General features: G+C 42.0%; 1 protein-coding gene across 14 annotated transcripts in view; it reads right to left on the reverse strand.

Annotated features, from left to right (window-relative positions):
• Nucleotides 1-16,025, reverse strand: part of dtnba (dystrobrevin, beta a) — a 335,231-nt gene that overhangs the window by 184,317 nt on the left and 134,889 nt on the right. For all 14 annotated transcript variants that reach the window (XM_078399376.1, XM_078399375.1, XM_078399378.1 and 11 more), the window contains 2 exons: nt 4,829-5,042; nt 2,562-2,647 (listed from right to left, as the gene is read on the reverse strand). In XM_078399376.1, coding sequence (XP_078255502.1) covers nt 2,562-2,647; nt 4,829-5,042 — 300 coding nt within the window. The remainder of the gene's footprint in view (nt 1-2,561; nt 2,648-4,828; nt 5,043-16,025) is intronic.

The following is a 16,025-nucleotide window of genomic DNA, read 5'->3' on the forward strand; positions in this document are numbered from 1 at the left end:
TGGAATAATCCTTGTTGGGTACCAGTGTTGAGAATTATCATGGAGGATGTTTAGTCTTCTATCCACCCTAATTGTGATCTATTGGTCAGGAAGTTGAGTATCTATTTGCCAAGAGGGCGCTGGGTTCTAGGTAAAGGAGCTTGGTTTGGATTATAGTGTTGAAGACAAAGCTATCGCCAAGACATAGGAGTCAAAAGTAGGTGAATTGATGATACAACAGGAGAGATTGTTTGGATCCCTGGATGGTGGGAATGTAAGTGGCAGAAGTGCAAATATTACATTGTTTACGGTTTATAACGTGCTTTCCTTGTTCAAAGCTTAACCCCGCATACACCCTGGTTTGACCTCCCACTGACATCTCTCCTCAGCCTGCCTTCCTGCAGCTTCACAAACTCCTTCCCAGTTCTGATGAAGGGTCTTTGACCAGAAACATTAATTCTGTTACTTTTCCCACAGAAGCAGCTTGAGCTAGAGTCATGAAGCAAGGACACAAACCCTTTGGCCCATTTGATTGAATTTGGACCACATCCCTCTAGGTCTCTCCTATGTACCTGGCGAAATGGCTTTTAAACATCGCCATTGTACCCATCTCTTCAATCTTCTCTGGCAGCATTCCAAATACAGACCACCCTCTGGTTGTAGAAATCTCATTAATGAGGCCAGTAGGCGGTTTCTATCATGATTTAAGCAAAGCCTTTGATAAGATCTCACATGGTAGTCTAGCCAGAAGATTAGGTGACTTGGAATCCAGGGTGAGCGTCAGGTCTCCTTTAAATCTTTCCCCTTTCACCCTCAACCTATGTCCCTGTGTTCTGGACTCCATATGACCTCCGTTCAAGCTTCATAACCTTTGTACAGGCAAGGGTCTCAAACTCAGTGACTCACATACCAGATACTTTTGGGCCCGGGTCAGTCACTGCTGGCAGACCTGGGAGCTCGTAGAGAATGAAAATGCGTGCAGTATCTTATATTAAACCATATCACCTCATAAACTTGCACCAAGCAATCAGTTACCAGGCAAGTTGCCTGCATATGTTTTTCCATTATTTAGAGTAGCATGTTGCACCCCAGCTATCACACAGACTTCACTGAGTAACTGAGTGAGGCTAGACACAAATTGGAGGAACAACATCACATATTTTGCATGAGCAGCTTGCAACCCAATGGTATAAATTTTGATTTCTCTAAAGATAGACACAAAATGCTGGAGTAACTCAGTGGGAGCTTGATTTCTCTAACATCAAGGAACCCCTGCATTCCCTCTCTCTCCACCCCTCCCTCGCCCAAGTCACACCAGCTTCTCGTTCTCACCTAGCAAACAGCTAACAATGGCCTGCTTGCTTTATCATCGTTACTTTTTTGCATATCTTTCACTCATTTGTTCTAGATCTCTCTATATCACTGTCTATATCCCTCGTTTCCCTTTCCCCTGACTCTCAGCCTGAAGAAGGGTCTTGACCCGAAACATCATGCATTCCTTCTCTCCAGAGAAACTGCCTGTCCCGCTGAGTTACTCCAGTTTGGTTTAAACCAGCATCTGCAGTTCCTTCCTATACTCACTGAGTAACGTGTTCATGCAATGGTCATGAGACCAAGGCAACTGGAGAACAAACTCTGCTCGATGGACATTCGCACTCAAACAACCATGGGTGCTCCACAGGTGCCATTCAATATGAACACACACACACACACACAGTTCAGGAATAGGTTCCCGTACCACTGCCTTGGTCTCACCTCTTCTCCCATCCTTGCTACGATGGCGCCAAGTATAACTTATAATATTGCAACAAATGAGACTAATTGGAAGGCACACGCAAATTAAGTCTGTCCTTCTCTTCACTACATGTGCAATTGCATGCCATTTGCAGCCCACTTGTGGTTAGGATTCTTAATATAGAGCTAAAGGTTATTATTAAATGTGAACATACAAAGCCATCTTGAGTAGGAAGCACAGACTTCATATATATTCTCAAAGTAATTTGGAGAATTAAAATGTTTTGTAAATAGGTTATTTTTAGTTTCTTGTGGATCTGAGCTATTTGTTCTAGCTTAAAAATAATCGACAGATTTCATTTGAAGAAAATAATAAACTAAATAAAGTACTTTGGCATCATCAAAATTCTAACTGAAAATGGGGAGAGGCTATTTTAAAGTGGAACAACTGCCTAATTGATTGATTTTTGATTAATTCAATAATGCATTTACTCCGAGAATCAAATAGAGAATATATATTATAAACAGGTTCCATGTTTTGCATTGCACAGTAAATGATTGAGATCACATGCTTGCTTAACACCATGCATTTGAAATGCTGAGTGTTGTCAACAGCACCAGCTCCATCAGCAATTGAGCAGTTTTAGCCTTTAAACAACAAAGCCAAATATGTCAAGGTGGCGCCCAGGCCCAGTGCCTTGAGACTCCTTAAATGCAGGAAGGAAAACAGACATCGAATTCTGATCACAAGTAGTCAATAAATTAAGAATGCACATAACAGCAAATGCCAAATAAAAGTTGGACTGAATGTTTCTTATGTTTAACATTAAAATTTAATTTGTACTTACATCGAAGTTTGTCCAGGATTTTTCCTCCACACATTGTTGCCAATATAGCTTTGACTGAGAATACAGTCAACTTCCCATGCCCTTCACTGCAAAAGAATATTGAGATTACAGTAACTGCCACAGCAATAACTGTGTGCACACACACTCTTTGAAAAGCACTTAACTGCTCATCCAGTCAGTCTTGCGAACACTAGTGCAGGAGAAACGAGCAGGAATCACCTAAATAGCCCATCACGTCTGTTCTGCCATTCAATAAGACTTATCCTCACTCAACTCCACTGCCCGGCTTGTTCCACCGAACTCTCAACTCCCCTAAAGATTAAAGATGTGTCCACATGATTATTGTTTCCATTCAATGGTTTGGCCTCCATAGAGAATTTCAAGATTTGCAACCGCATAAGAGAAAAAATTCCACCCTGTTTCCAATTTAAGTGGAGGAACCCTTATTCTGAAACCGATAGGTAATAGACTTCCACGCCACCAGGAAACCCAGTTGATTGTACTCGCACTCAAAATCTGTGGAGAATTTTAGGAATACATTGTCATTAAACAATTATGTATGTGGTTCTGCAGTGGGTTGGTATCCATCCCTCAACACACCTTAATTAAAATGAGAAATGGGCACATTAGAAACTGCTCGAGGAAGAGTTACAATTTTCAACCCACCCACTTTTCCCTACTTCCCTTCTGACACTACCAGAGTTAAAGAATATCTTTCAATTTTGGAAAGCTCAAATTAACATAGTACCAAACCTCATCCAACTCTTTTGAAACAAGATGCAGAAATGTGCTGACTTTGGTACTTAATCTCTTCCCATTTCTCATTACCTTACTGACACTATTGTGACTAACGTTCCAATAAATAAGACATCACTGAACACACACTTATCTCTTTCCTCCGAGCTCAAAAAGATCTTGCTGTTATCTTCAACGTTGTTACCAAGTCTGGCAGCGATACGGTTAAGGTTACAGAAGCAAGCCAGCAATTTACACTTGCAGCTCAGCACGTGACGATGGTAACAGGAGTGGGGAGTTAAGGGTTAAGTAATTCTCCTCTATTGAAAGACATTTAAACCACACCTCCCCCAACGTGAAAGTCATGCAGGATCTAAGAAGCTGCAAGTACAAATTTGAAGATGGCATGGCAAGTTCAGAAGATTACTGTAAAGAGTTACAACTGGGTCTAATGCATAGAAACAAAGTGCATCAGCAAAATGTTGATAAAAGCTAAATATATTTAAACGCTGATGAGCTCAAGTTAAAATATTGTGTCAAAAGACCGAAGAACAGATGTCAAGATCGTGGATACAATGCAAAGACTTACTTAACTAATATCGGGTAAATGATCTCTGTTTTATGAATATGCTAGAATTATTCCATGAAATGAGAGCAGAAAGGAAGAGTTGATAGATGTGTTCAATATCTCAAAATGGAAAAAAGCAACTAAGGAATAACTGCTTCAAATAGTACACAGCACAGAAACCTGAGCATACAGATTCAAAAGCTTTTACCAAATCAAACATTGAAATCTGCAATATGTGCTGGAAAAGATAATCAAAAATATCCACTGGAAATTGAATAATTGCTGAAAGGAAGAGGATTTTTTGGCCTTGCTGGAAAGAGCTGGTGAATGGGAGTGTTATAAGTTGAATGACCTTCTTCCCTGCTGTATCATTCTATGGCTCATGAACCTGTTCTCCCAGCCTCATCAGTGTCTCACATGACAGCAGTTATGGAAAACATTCCCAAGAGTAGCTTCAAGATATTGGTAAGACTTCAAGGCAGTCTGAGTGCCATCTGGTACTCCAAACTCTGAAGTTATGTGTCAGATGGAAATTACATATACCCCACTAAGGGAATGATTTTCCTGACTATAGACAATTTAAAAACTCTTATCAACATAAAGTTCACTCATAAGCTCATGTGATAGGAGCAGAATTAGGCCATTCAGCCCATTCAGTCGACTCCACCATTCAATCATGGCTGATCTATCTCTCCCTCCTAACCCCATTCTCCTGCCTTCTCCCCATAACTTCTGACACCCAAACTAATCAAAAATATATCTACCTCTGCCTTAAATATATTCACTGACTTGGCCTCCACAGTTTTCTGTGGCAAAGAATTCCACATTACCTTTATAAGAATCTCATTACCTGGCAAGAAGAATGATTGACATGGATATTCATGGTAACTTTAAAATAAAAATTAATCATCATGTACTGACATCACAGAGCAACTCTTATGCATGTGGTAGTCTGACCACTAACCTGTCATATGCTGCAATGACGAAATTGAGGAGCAAGCTGATGGACTGTTCCACATTGATTTGATGGGTGGTTGGAAGGCGTTTATTCAGCTGGTAGTAGATAGATGAAATGATGGTCTCTAATCGAGATACATTAATTTCTGTGCTATGGTCTAAGGTGTTGAGGCCATTGTCCCGAAATGCTTCAATCATGTTCCATATATCTACAAGATGGACTGTAGGTGAGAAGGAAGATGAACTGTCAAAGCAAAGAAAACATCGACCCACATTGCTTCATAATTCCTAAATTGACTTAATTAGGAAAGCACATACATTTCAAATAATAACTGTAGGTAGTTATGCTAGAAAATAGTAAGTACAGCACAGGAACATGGCCCATGGACCACAATGTCTGTGCCAAAGAAACTGCACGTTATAAAATAATCGTGATATAAAAACAGTGACGTCAATAGGGAAGAGGAGGTTAGGACCTAGAGTGTTTCAGACTCGCTATAACAAAGTTATTCTTCCCTCAGGATCTTCAATGCAGACACTCACTGACGTACATGGGCGTACATTCCAACAACCCTTACGTAAATCAGATTTTATGCAAGTAAGAATCACCATAAAACTAGGTAGAAACAAAAACTGTGAATGCTTGCTAATATACAAAATGACACAAAGTGCTGGAGGAACAGCAGGACAGGCAGCATCTCTGGAGAACATGGATAGGTGGCATTTCAGGTTGGGATCCTTCTTCAGACGTTTGTGTAATTTCACCTTAAAACTAGGCGCTAATGCTGCTGATCTGCACAATCAAGCCCTTCATCATCAGCTGCCGCACTAACCGGTTGTTGCAGCCTTTGGTGCGGCTCACATTGTAGCCTCTGGCTGGCAGAACTTTACTTAGGTCGCCACCACCGACAGGGCGGGTACAGTCACCGTGGGACTCCCTCCCCTCTCATCCGCTGCCGCTTCTGCTTGTCGGCTGGCCCCCTCATCCCTCCAACGCTGCTTCCTCCATCTTGGAAGATGCTGGCAGCTCCAGGGTAGGGGAGACGGCGGTGGAGGGGGGAGCAGATAGAGCAACGGCTGACAGGAAGGGGCAGGTGGCGAGAGGCGACCTGTCACTGGCGGTGGCCTGAAGAGAGCGCTGTCAGCCAGGGGCTACAACGTGAACCGCAACAACAGCCACATCAACAGTGTGGCAGCTGGTGATGGAGGACTCGCTGGTAAACCTTGTGGAATAAGTCAGGGATTCAGTCGGGAGTGGCTCTCCAACTCCTCGCCTTCCCAGTGTCACACCGACAGAGGCTGAAACTGGAAGAGCAGCAAGCCTGCACGACGCTTTTATTTCTATGAAATGGACGGGAAGCCATTGCTATCCTCCCGCTGCAATAATCCAGGGAACGTGGTCACTATTGTTCATTGTTTACCCAAGTGCAATTTCACATAACTCACCTGTTACACATGTCGGTGAGTATCTGCATTGCCATTTTTAACAACTTTAAGTTTTTGTTGTTACTGTAAGCTAAAGTACAAAAGGCTGTATGTTAAATTGTTTCATAGATTATCATTGCACGAGTGTCAACAGAAGTGATTGTCAATTTCAATGTCTCTTGAAGACAGAAACAGATGAATTTATTATGGGGAACAAGGAAAAGGAGTTGAACAGGTATTTTGGTTCTGTCTTCACTGAGGAAGACAAAATCAATCTCCCAGATGTACTCGGGGACAGAGGACCTAGGGTGACGGAGGAACTGAAGGAAATTCTCATTAGTAAGGAAATAGTGTTGGGTAGACTGATGGGACTGAATGCTGATAAATCCCCAGGGCCTGATGGCCTGCATAAAGAGAGGAGTTGAGTATAGGAGCAAAGAAGTCCTTCTGCCCTGATGAGACCACACCTGGAGTATTGTGTGCAGTTTTGATCTCCTAACTTGAGGAAGGACATTCTTGCTATTGAGGGAGTGCAGCGTAAGTTCACAAAGTTAATTCTCAGATGGCGAGACTGTCATATGGTGAAAGAATGGAGCGACTGAGCTTGTATTCACTGGAATTTAGAAGGATGAGAGGGGATCTTAGAGAAACATATAAAACTATTAAGCGATTGGATGCGCTAGATGCAGGAAACATGTTGGGGGAGTCCAGAACCAGGGGCCACAGTTTAAGAATAAGGGGTAGGGGATTTAGAACTGAGATGAGGAAAAACCTTTTCCACGCAGAGAGTTGTGAATTTGTGGAATTCTCTGCCTCAGAAGGCAGTGGAGACCGATTCACTGGATGCATTCAAAAGAGAGTTAGATAGCGCTCTTAGGGCTAGCGGAATCAAGAGGTATGTGGAGAAAGCAAGAACGGGGTACTGATTGTCGATGATCAGCCATGATCACATTGAATGGCAATGCTGTCTCAAAGGGCCGAATGGCCTACTCCTGCACCTATTGTCTGTGTTGCTATGTATCTATGTCCTTCTGCAGTAAAACTGCCTTTGTCAAAACCAATGGTGCCTCATTACTGTGCAGAGGTTCCATGGAAACCATTTATATCCAGATTGTTATTTCCCAAGACGGCTTTTATTTTGTTTGTCAGTTTCCAAAGTAACTTTCAAGTGGTTTTCTCGTTCCCAATGAAAATTGCGTGATAACCAATTTAGCTCACATATTACAAATCACATATTACAAATGGTGTGCCCTAATTAATCAATCGCATTATATCCAATTAGCGTGATGGAAACACGCGTTACAGCAGAACTACCTGTATATTATCTTGACAAAGCATTTCATAACATTACTTATTTATTCCTGACCCAATATTTTCTTTTGGCAGTGACATTATTGGTATCCTCAATTCGTTGCATCTTTGGGCATTTTTCCCAAAAGGTTCTAAATCAACAAGATCTAAGCATATTCTAAACCCATGTCAGGCAAAATGGGTAAATACATAATTAACCAGACAAAACAAACACTAGATGCATCATTTTTACAGGAAGAAGAGCGTTTCTGCTAATTAATCCAAAGATGTGTAATTTTGCAATATCTACCTGTAATATCACACTGTGACATAAATGCAGCTCAGTATTGACTTCCTGGCTATCTCCATGAACAAAGTCATAAACCTATTTCGTTTCTTTACACTCTTCCCAATTACCCTTTTCTACATCTCAGGATGCCACCCGCATTAACCTGTTTCACTGCCAGAGTGGAAATTTCTCAATTGATTCACCTTGAAGCGAGGGGAAATTGTGAAAGTCGGAGGACATTCAAACGTATATAAACAGTTTACTGCGAGATTCATGTGACGGTGAATATGACAAGAAACTAATCTGAATTTGAAAGACTAAAAGCAGAAAACAGAGTACAGGGAATGGAATAAGAAGTTAAAATGCTTAGCAACCAGGAGCTCCAGCTGACCTTGGCAGACAGAGCATAATAGTTTGGCAAATCAGTCACCTAGTCTAACAAACATAGTCCAGGTGACCCATCCCACTTGCATCCTGACTTTTCTGTCCTCAGCCTCCTCAATTTCTAGAGCGAGACCACACGACAACTGAAAGAACAGCATCTCATATTCTGCTTGGATATCCTACAACCCAACAGCATGAACATTGAATTCAACAATTTGAAGTAATACCCCCACAACTCCTCACCCAAAATGTTGTTTTCCATGTTCTTCAGAGATGCTGCTTGACCTGCCAAGTTACCCCAACATTGTCTTCTTTTGGTAAATCAGCATCTGTACTTCCTCCTCTTTCCACTATAACCTCTCACCCCAGTGCACACACTTTTCTCCCAGTATCTCCCACCAGCAAAGTCACCCTGCTCCTTTCCCCTCCTCGGTATGCTTATCTCAATCCCCTAATCCCTTATTTCTTTTTATCCTCTCTCTTTCTGCTCCTCCATGTCCCCCTTCCACCCATATGTCTCCGTTTGACTTTACATTTCATTCCTCTTCTTTCCTCATCTGACACCCTTTTGTCTACTTTTCATTCTGGACTTTGTCACTCTGTCCACCTGTCTAACAACCACTCCCTCTCACCTGTATCCACACTTGCCAGACTTTGCCACCAGACTGAAGATTCCGACCCCAAAATATCATCTGTCTATTCCCTCCACCCGCCAAGTTCCTCCAACACTTCATTTTCTGCTCAAGATTCCAGCATTTGGACTAAAAGCAGTGTTGACTTTGGAAACATTACTTCTATCATACCCCAGCTATCCTCCATCTTTCCATTTCTTTCTGCTCCATTTCTGCATCTCCCTATCTTCGTTCATCCTTTCCCTGTTGTTTCCCCCCTCTGCCCCTCCCCCAGCCCCACCCCTCCCAGTCACTTTCCCTTATTCTGTTCTCCTCGACATAATACTTTCTTGTTTAGGCACCAGCTAGAATCTATTTTTTTATATTCTTGCCTCATATTTTGTTTATTAGGATCCAGAATTAAGTCATACTTTCAGATGACTTTCACAAAGAGATTCATCAAATGTGCCACCTTTTAAAACAGATTTTAAATGGAGACTCAGGTTAGTCAAATGGTACTCTTCAAGAACACAGGACTGTCTCTTCAACAATGTCCTTGCCAATATTCCTCCCTCGTTGCAAATAGTGCTTTTTTTTTCATGTATCCAATTTGCTATCTGTGATGACTTGCTACATGCAAATTGCTATCTGTAATGACTTGCTACATGCAAATTGACTACTGCATGATCCTATGTTCACAACCGGAACACTTGAAGATTTCATTGGCGATAAAATGTTTTGAGATACTCCAAGGTCAAAATGCTATCGCATTAATACAAGTTTGTTCTGTTACTTTTCTCCTAAACTCCTTATAAACATTGAAAGAAAAAGAAGACACGTGGGATCTTCACCCAACTTTTAATAGGATTCTTCGAATCACTTAAATCAGTTTTTGGGTACAACAACGAACTACCACAGATATTGAGACTTATTCACAAAATGCTGGAGTAACTCAGCAGGTCAGGCAGCATCTCAGGAGAGAAGGAATGGGTGACGTTTCGGGTCGAGACCCTTCTTCAGACTGAGATGCTGCCTGACCTGCTGAGTTACTCCAGCATTTTGTGAATAAATACCTTCAATTTGTACCAGCATCTGCAGTTATTTTCCTACAGATATTGAGACAATCATCCACCAACACAAGCCCACAATCAATACTGAAACTTATCTCCACTCCATTAGTTGCCCCAAGGAATCAATAGAACATTCATTGAAACATTGATGCTCTGAAATTCTGAAGACCAGTCAGTGTACAAACAACCAGCTTGTAAAATCATTCAAGGAAACACAGGTTCCTGATATTATATCTGTGCCCTGAGAAGCAAATTTATACATTCATCCAGCAAAAATAATGACCAGATGGATCAGAATCAAACTTTTTTAAAAAGTTTAGTTTAGAGATACAGCGCGGAAAACAGCTCTTCAGCCCATTGAGTCCACACCGACCAGCAATCCCCGGACACTAACACAATCCTACCCTCACTAGGGACAATTTACAATTATATCAAGCCAATTAACCTACAAACTTGTACGTCTTTGGAGTGTGGGAGGAAACAAAAGATCTTGGAAAAAAATCCATGCAGGTCACATGGAGAACGTACACACACCGTACAAAGTCAGGATCGAACCCGGGTCTCTGGTGCTCTATCGCTATGCCACCGTGCCGCCCTACATGCTACTTTTTCGAACTACACAGGTCACAGCATCATCTTCCTTCATATTATTCCTTGTTACATCTTCAGGTGTATACTCGGATTTTCAAGAAGCAAACCAACATGCACTTTCATGTTCAAAAATTGGGAAGTTAAATCATGGCTTTAGTTTAAATAATCTGTTAAATTAAACACAGTAGGGTTGAGTTATGGTGTCAGAAACAATTTACACATTTTCTCTCTTCCCTCTCAGTCAGATCAGCATGAGATTAATAAAGTAAGAACATTTTAAAAACCGTGAGCGAACATATAAATTACAATTGTGTTTTAAATATCTGTAATGTAATGAACTGCAAACCACCCATCTTTGTTTGCTGAATATCAACACACGTCTGCTGAAATACTTGACTGAAAAGAACAGCTTTGCACAATTTATTAATCGGATCTTTGCAGTTTGGGTCGTTTTTCTCTTCTCCAAAAGCTATGAGCTGTTTCTCCATTGCTGCAGAATAATTAAGAGTCAGAGAACAAAAGGTGATCTGTATTTCTGCAAGTCATCAAAACTCAGAGAAAATCCTGTGGGAGAAAACTAGGTCATTTCTTTACTACAGTGTAATTCTTCCTTCTATGACCTTTTATTGGGCTGTGTATTGCAGTTTTTAAGGTTAGTTTACTTTGTTAAACCTTTCAGATCATAATTCGTGTTCTTGGCAAGCAGACGTTTCTTTTGGTAGAAACAATGTTTTTAATTAACTCGAGCTATTGTACACATTGGGGAATTAACCGCTGCGTCACATTGAAGAATTTCATCTAGGACATAATTGGAAAAAGTTACATCTGAAATCAGCCCCATTCGTGAGGCATTTGTTACCACCAATTCATTAGCACACTTCACAACATGTGCTGGGGAATTTATATCCTCTCAGCATTCCAATTAAAGGTCTAGTTATTGTTTATGGACATTATATTAGGCACGACAAGGTTTAAATTATGCAGTCTTTGAAACAATTCAATTTTAATGTGACTTGTGCTCAAGCAATAAAATGCCTTAAAGGGAATTTTAAAATACATGGCAAATAAAGAAGTATAAATTATTTTTAATATTATATTTTCTTGTCAAAATAAAGTCAGACCAACATCATCCATTGCTGTTTATGTAGAAAGGGCATAGGAATATCAGGTCAGAAACAGATGCAGAGTTAAATTTGAATATCCAAGACATCCATGTCTCCATCACTCTACCAATAACCATGTAAACTGCATCACCAAATGAATGATAAAATGTTGAATGACGGATTAAACTTAGATTCACTGCAGTATGCTGAGTCTTGTCCATTTCTTTTTAGATTTTTTTAGATTTAGAGATACAGCGCGGAAACAGGCCCCTTTGGCCCACCAAGTCCGCGCCACCCAGCAATCCCCGCACATTAACACTATCCTACACACACTAGGGACAATTTTTACATTTTTTTTACCCAGTCAATTAACCTACATACCTGTACATCTTTGGAGTGTGGGAGGAAACCGAAGATCTCGGAGAAAACCCACGCAGGTCACGGGGAGAACATACAAACTCCATACAGACGGCGCCCGAAGTCAGGATCGAACCTGAGGCTCCGGCGCTGCATTCGCTGTAAGGCAGCAACTCTACCGCTGCGCCACCGAGCCGCCCGTAATTTCTGTCCAAGTTATCCCACTAACTGAGAAGTGTTAGCCATTAAAAGTATGAGGCTTCATTCCGCTTCTCATTCTTCCTCCCCAAATGCATCACCTCACTTTTCACTCCATTAAACAACATCTGCCCACACCAACAATCTGTATATATCCTGCTGCAATCTTTTACAAACCTCTTCACAGTTCACAACAAAGTTTTGTGAAATCCTGAAATTTTGGCTTGCATCTGTGTCCGTATCATTGAAGTTACCCAAGAAAGCACTGAAGCTAACACTGACCCCAACATGCTGCTTTTCACCATTCTTTTGTCTGCAAAACAACTGCTCATCATGACCCTTCAATCTTTCACTCACTCACTCACTCTCTCTCTCTCTCTCTCTCTTATAAACGGATGTTTGATGATGAGCATGGACTCAGTTCACAAATGGGACCACTTCAATGCTCTATCGCTTTCAGACTCTACAAATCTATTTTGATGAAACATGAATTAATACAGTTCCCCTCTACCTCACTGTGCCATCTGCATAATCCTTATGACTAATTAGCAAGGGTTCCAATGCTCTGTGACAATTGCACGATTTGATTTACCTTAAGCAACATTTCTGACGTTAAAACAACAGGATAAAATGTCTGACAGGCGTTTGAGGACACTGCGTTCCTGTGCATGTTGAGTGGCACACATTCAGTGCAGCAAGAAATGGCTTTGGAAATTGTAAAAGCAAACACCGAGCAATCAATAGTTACAGCAAAAATCTGTAAATCTATCATTTAGAAATCTAGGAATTAATGGAATGGATAAGCATTCAAAGTTTTCATAGAATAAATTGGACGGCAATGATCAAATCCAGACAGTTTAAAAAGAGCGCCAAGACCCAGGTTCGGGTAATTTACTAATCAATTTACTAATCAGCCCTAAAGTAGTTGATTGGGTAACAGATAAAGAGGTGCAGCTGTAGCGGAGCGGCTTGTTGGGAGTGGCCTTGTCGAGGTGAAGTGCCTTGGGAGATAATGTGCGAGTCTTTGGCTCAAGAGTCTTCGGCAAGGAGGCAACATTTGGTTGAAATTGTGATTTTTATCCACTGAAGAAATGGCAGGCAAGTTGATGCAGTGTGTTTCCTGAAGGAGGTGGGAAGTCAGGGACACCGATGGAGCTTCTGGAAACTACACCTGCAGGAATTGTGTCCAGGTGCACCTCCTGAATGAACGTGTTGGAGAACTGGAGAAGCAGCTGAATGACCTCGTGACCATCTGGGAAAACGAGTTTCCTGGACAGGACCTACAGTGAGGTTGTTATGCCAAGGATTCAGGAAGAGCAAAGGTGGGTGACTGTGAAAAAGGGGAGTAAACGTGGAGTTCAGGAGACCCTGGTGGCTGTGCCTAATGAAAACAGGTACACCCTCTTGGGAGCTGTCGGGGCAGAAGACACTTCCAGTCCGAGCAGCGGACAGGTCGGTGGCTCCAATCCTGGCCATGAGACCGACTTCGGGCAGAGCCACAGTGGTGGGTGACTCCATTTTTCGAGGTGCGGACAGGAGATTCTGTGGCGGTAGGTGAGACTCGAGGATGGTCTGTTGCCTCCCTAGTGTCAGGGTTCAAGGTGTCACAGACCAACTTCAGAACATCCTCGAGAGGGAAGGTGAACAGCTGGAAGTAGTTGTGCACGTGGGCGCAAACAAAGTCTGGAAAAAGAGGAAGGGGGTACTGCAATGTGAGTATAGAGAGTTAGGAAGCAAACTTAAAAGCAGGACTAATAGGGTGGTTATCTCTGGATTGTTTCCTGTACCTCGTGCTGGTAAGGGCAGAAACAGGGAGATAGGGGATATGAATGTATGGCTGGGGGGCTGGTGCAGGGAGCAGGGATTTAGATTTATATACCACTAGGATCTCTTCTGGGGTCGGGGTGACCTGTACAAAAGGGACGGGTTACACTTTAACTGGAGGGGGACCAACATTCTGGCACGCAAGTTTGCTAGTGCCACACGTGTGGCTTTAAACTAAGTAGCAGGGGGGAGGAGTTGACAAATTGGGAGTATAAAGATGGAATTAAAGGGGAAGGGAATAGAGGAAAAGTTGCAAAGGACTCCCAAATTAATGGGAAGGAAAGTTCGAGAAGGGATAAGAGAGTAAGGTCAGGGCCAATAGTGACCGGTCCCAGTGACCGGTGTGAGAGGGGAGGTGAATACCAAAGTTAAAGTGTTGTATTTGAATGCGCGAAGTATAAAAATAAAGTGGATGAGCTTGAGGCTCAGTTAGATATTGGCAAGTATAATGTTGTGGGAATTACAGAGACATGGCAGCAAGAGGACCAGGGCTGGAAGCTGTATATTCAGGGGTATACGTCCTATCGAAAAGACAGACAGGTGGGCAGAGGGGGTGGGGTCGTTCTGTTGGTAAGGAATGATATTCAGCCCTTTGCAAGGGGTGACATAGAATCAGGAGATGTAGAGTCAGTATGGATAGAACTGAGGAATTGTAAGGGTAAAAAGACCCTAATCGGAGTTATCTACAGCCCCCAAACAGTAGCCTGGATAAGGGTGCAAGTTGAATCAAGAGTTAAAATTGGCATGTTGCAAAGGTAATGCTACGGTGGTTATGGGAGATTTCAACATGCAGGTAGACTGGGAAAATCAGGTTGGTACTGGACCCCAAGAAAGGGAGTTTGTGGAGTGCCTCGAGATGGATTCTTCGAGCAGCTTGTACTGGAGCCTACCAGGGAGAAGGCAATTCTGGATTTAGTGTTGTGCAATGAACCGGATTTGAGAAGGGAACTCAAGGTAAAAGAGCCATTAAGAGGTAGTGATCATAATATGATACGTTTCAATCTACAATTTGAGAGGGAGAAGGTAAAATCGGAAATGTCAGTATTACAGTTAAGCAAAGGGGACTATGGAAGCATAAGATGGCCAAAGTTGACTGGAAAAATACCCTAGCAGGGAAGACAGTGGAACAACAATGGTAGGTCTTTCTGGGAATAATAAAGAAGGTGCAAGATCAGTTCATTCCAAAGAGGAAGAAAGATTCTAAGGGGAGTAAGGGGCGACTGTGGCTGACGAGGTACGTCAAGGACGCATAAAAATAAAAGAGAAGTATGACACAGCGAAGACGAGCGGGAATCCTGAGGATTGGGAAACTTTTAAAGAGCAACAGAAGATAACTAAAAATGCAATACAGGGAGAAAAGATGAGGTATGGAGGGAAGCTAGCCAAAAATATAAAGGAGGATAGTAAAAGCTCCTTTAGGTATGTGAAAAGGAAAAAAATAGTCAAGACAAATGTGGGTCCCTTGAAGACAGAAGCAGGTGAATCTATTATGGGGAACAAGGAAATGGCAGACGAGTTGAACAGGTACTTTGTTTGTGTCTTCCTTCGTGAAGACAAATCCAATCTCCCAGATAAACTAGTGGCCTGAGGTCCTAGAGTGATGGAGGAACTGAAGGAAATTCACATTAGGCAGGAAATGGTGTTGAGCAGACTGATGGGACTGAAGGCTGATAAATCTCCAGGGCCTGGTGGTCTGCATCGCAGGGTACTTAAGGAATTGGCTCTAGAAATCATGGATGCATTGGTGATCATTTTCCAATGTTCTATAGATTCAGGATCAGTTCCTGTGGATTGGAAGGTAGCTAATGTTATCCCACTTTTTTAAAAAAGAGGGAGAGAGAAAACAGGAAATTATAGACCGGTTAGCCTGACATCGGTGGTGGGGAAGAAAAAGAAGAAATAACGGAACATTTAGATAGCAGTAACAGGATCGTTCCGAGTCAGCATGGATTTACGAAGGGGAAATCATGCTTGACTAATCTTCTGGAATTTTTTGAGGATGTAACTAGAAAAATGGACACGGGAGAGCTAGTGGATATAGTGTACCTGGACTTTCAGAAAG

The sequence above is a fragment of the Rhinoraja longicauda genome, chromosome 5 (genome assembly GCF_053455715.1).
Source record: "Rhinoraja longicauda isolate Sanriku21f chromosome 5, sRhiLon1.1, whole genome shotgun sequence".
Classification (NCBI taxonomy): domain Eukaryota; kingdom Metazoa; phylum Chordata; class Chondrichthyes; order Rajiformes; family Arhynchobatidae; genus Rhinoraja; species Rhinoraja longicauda.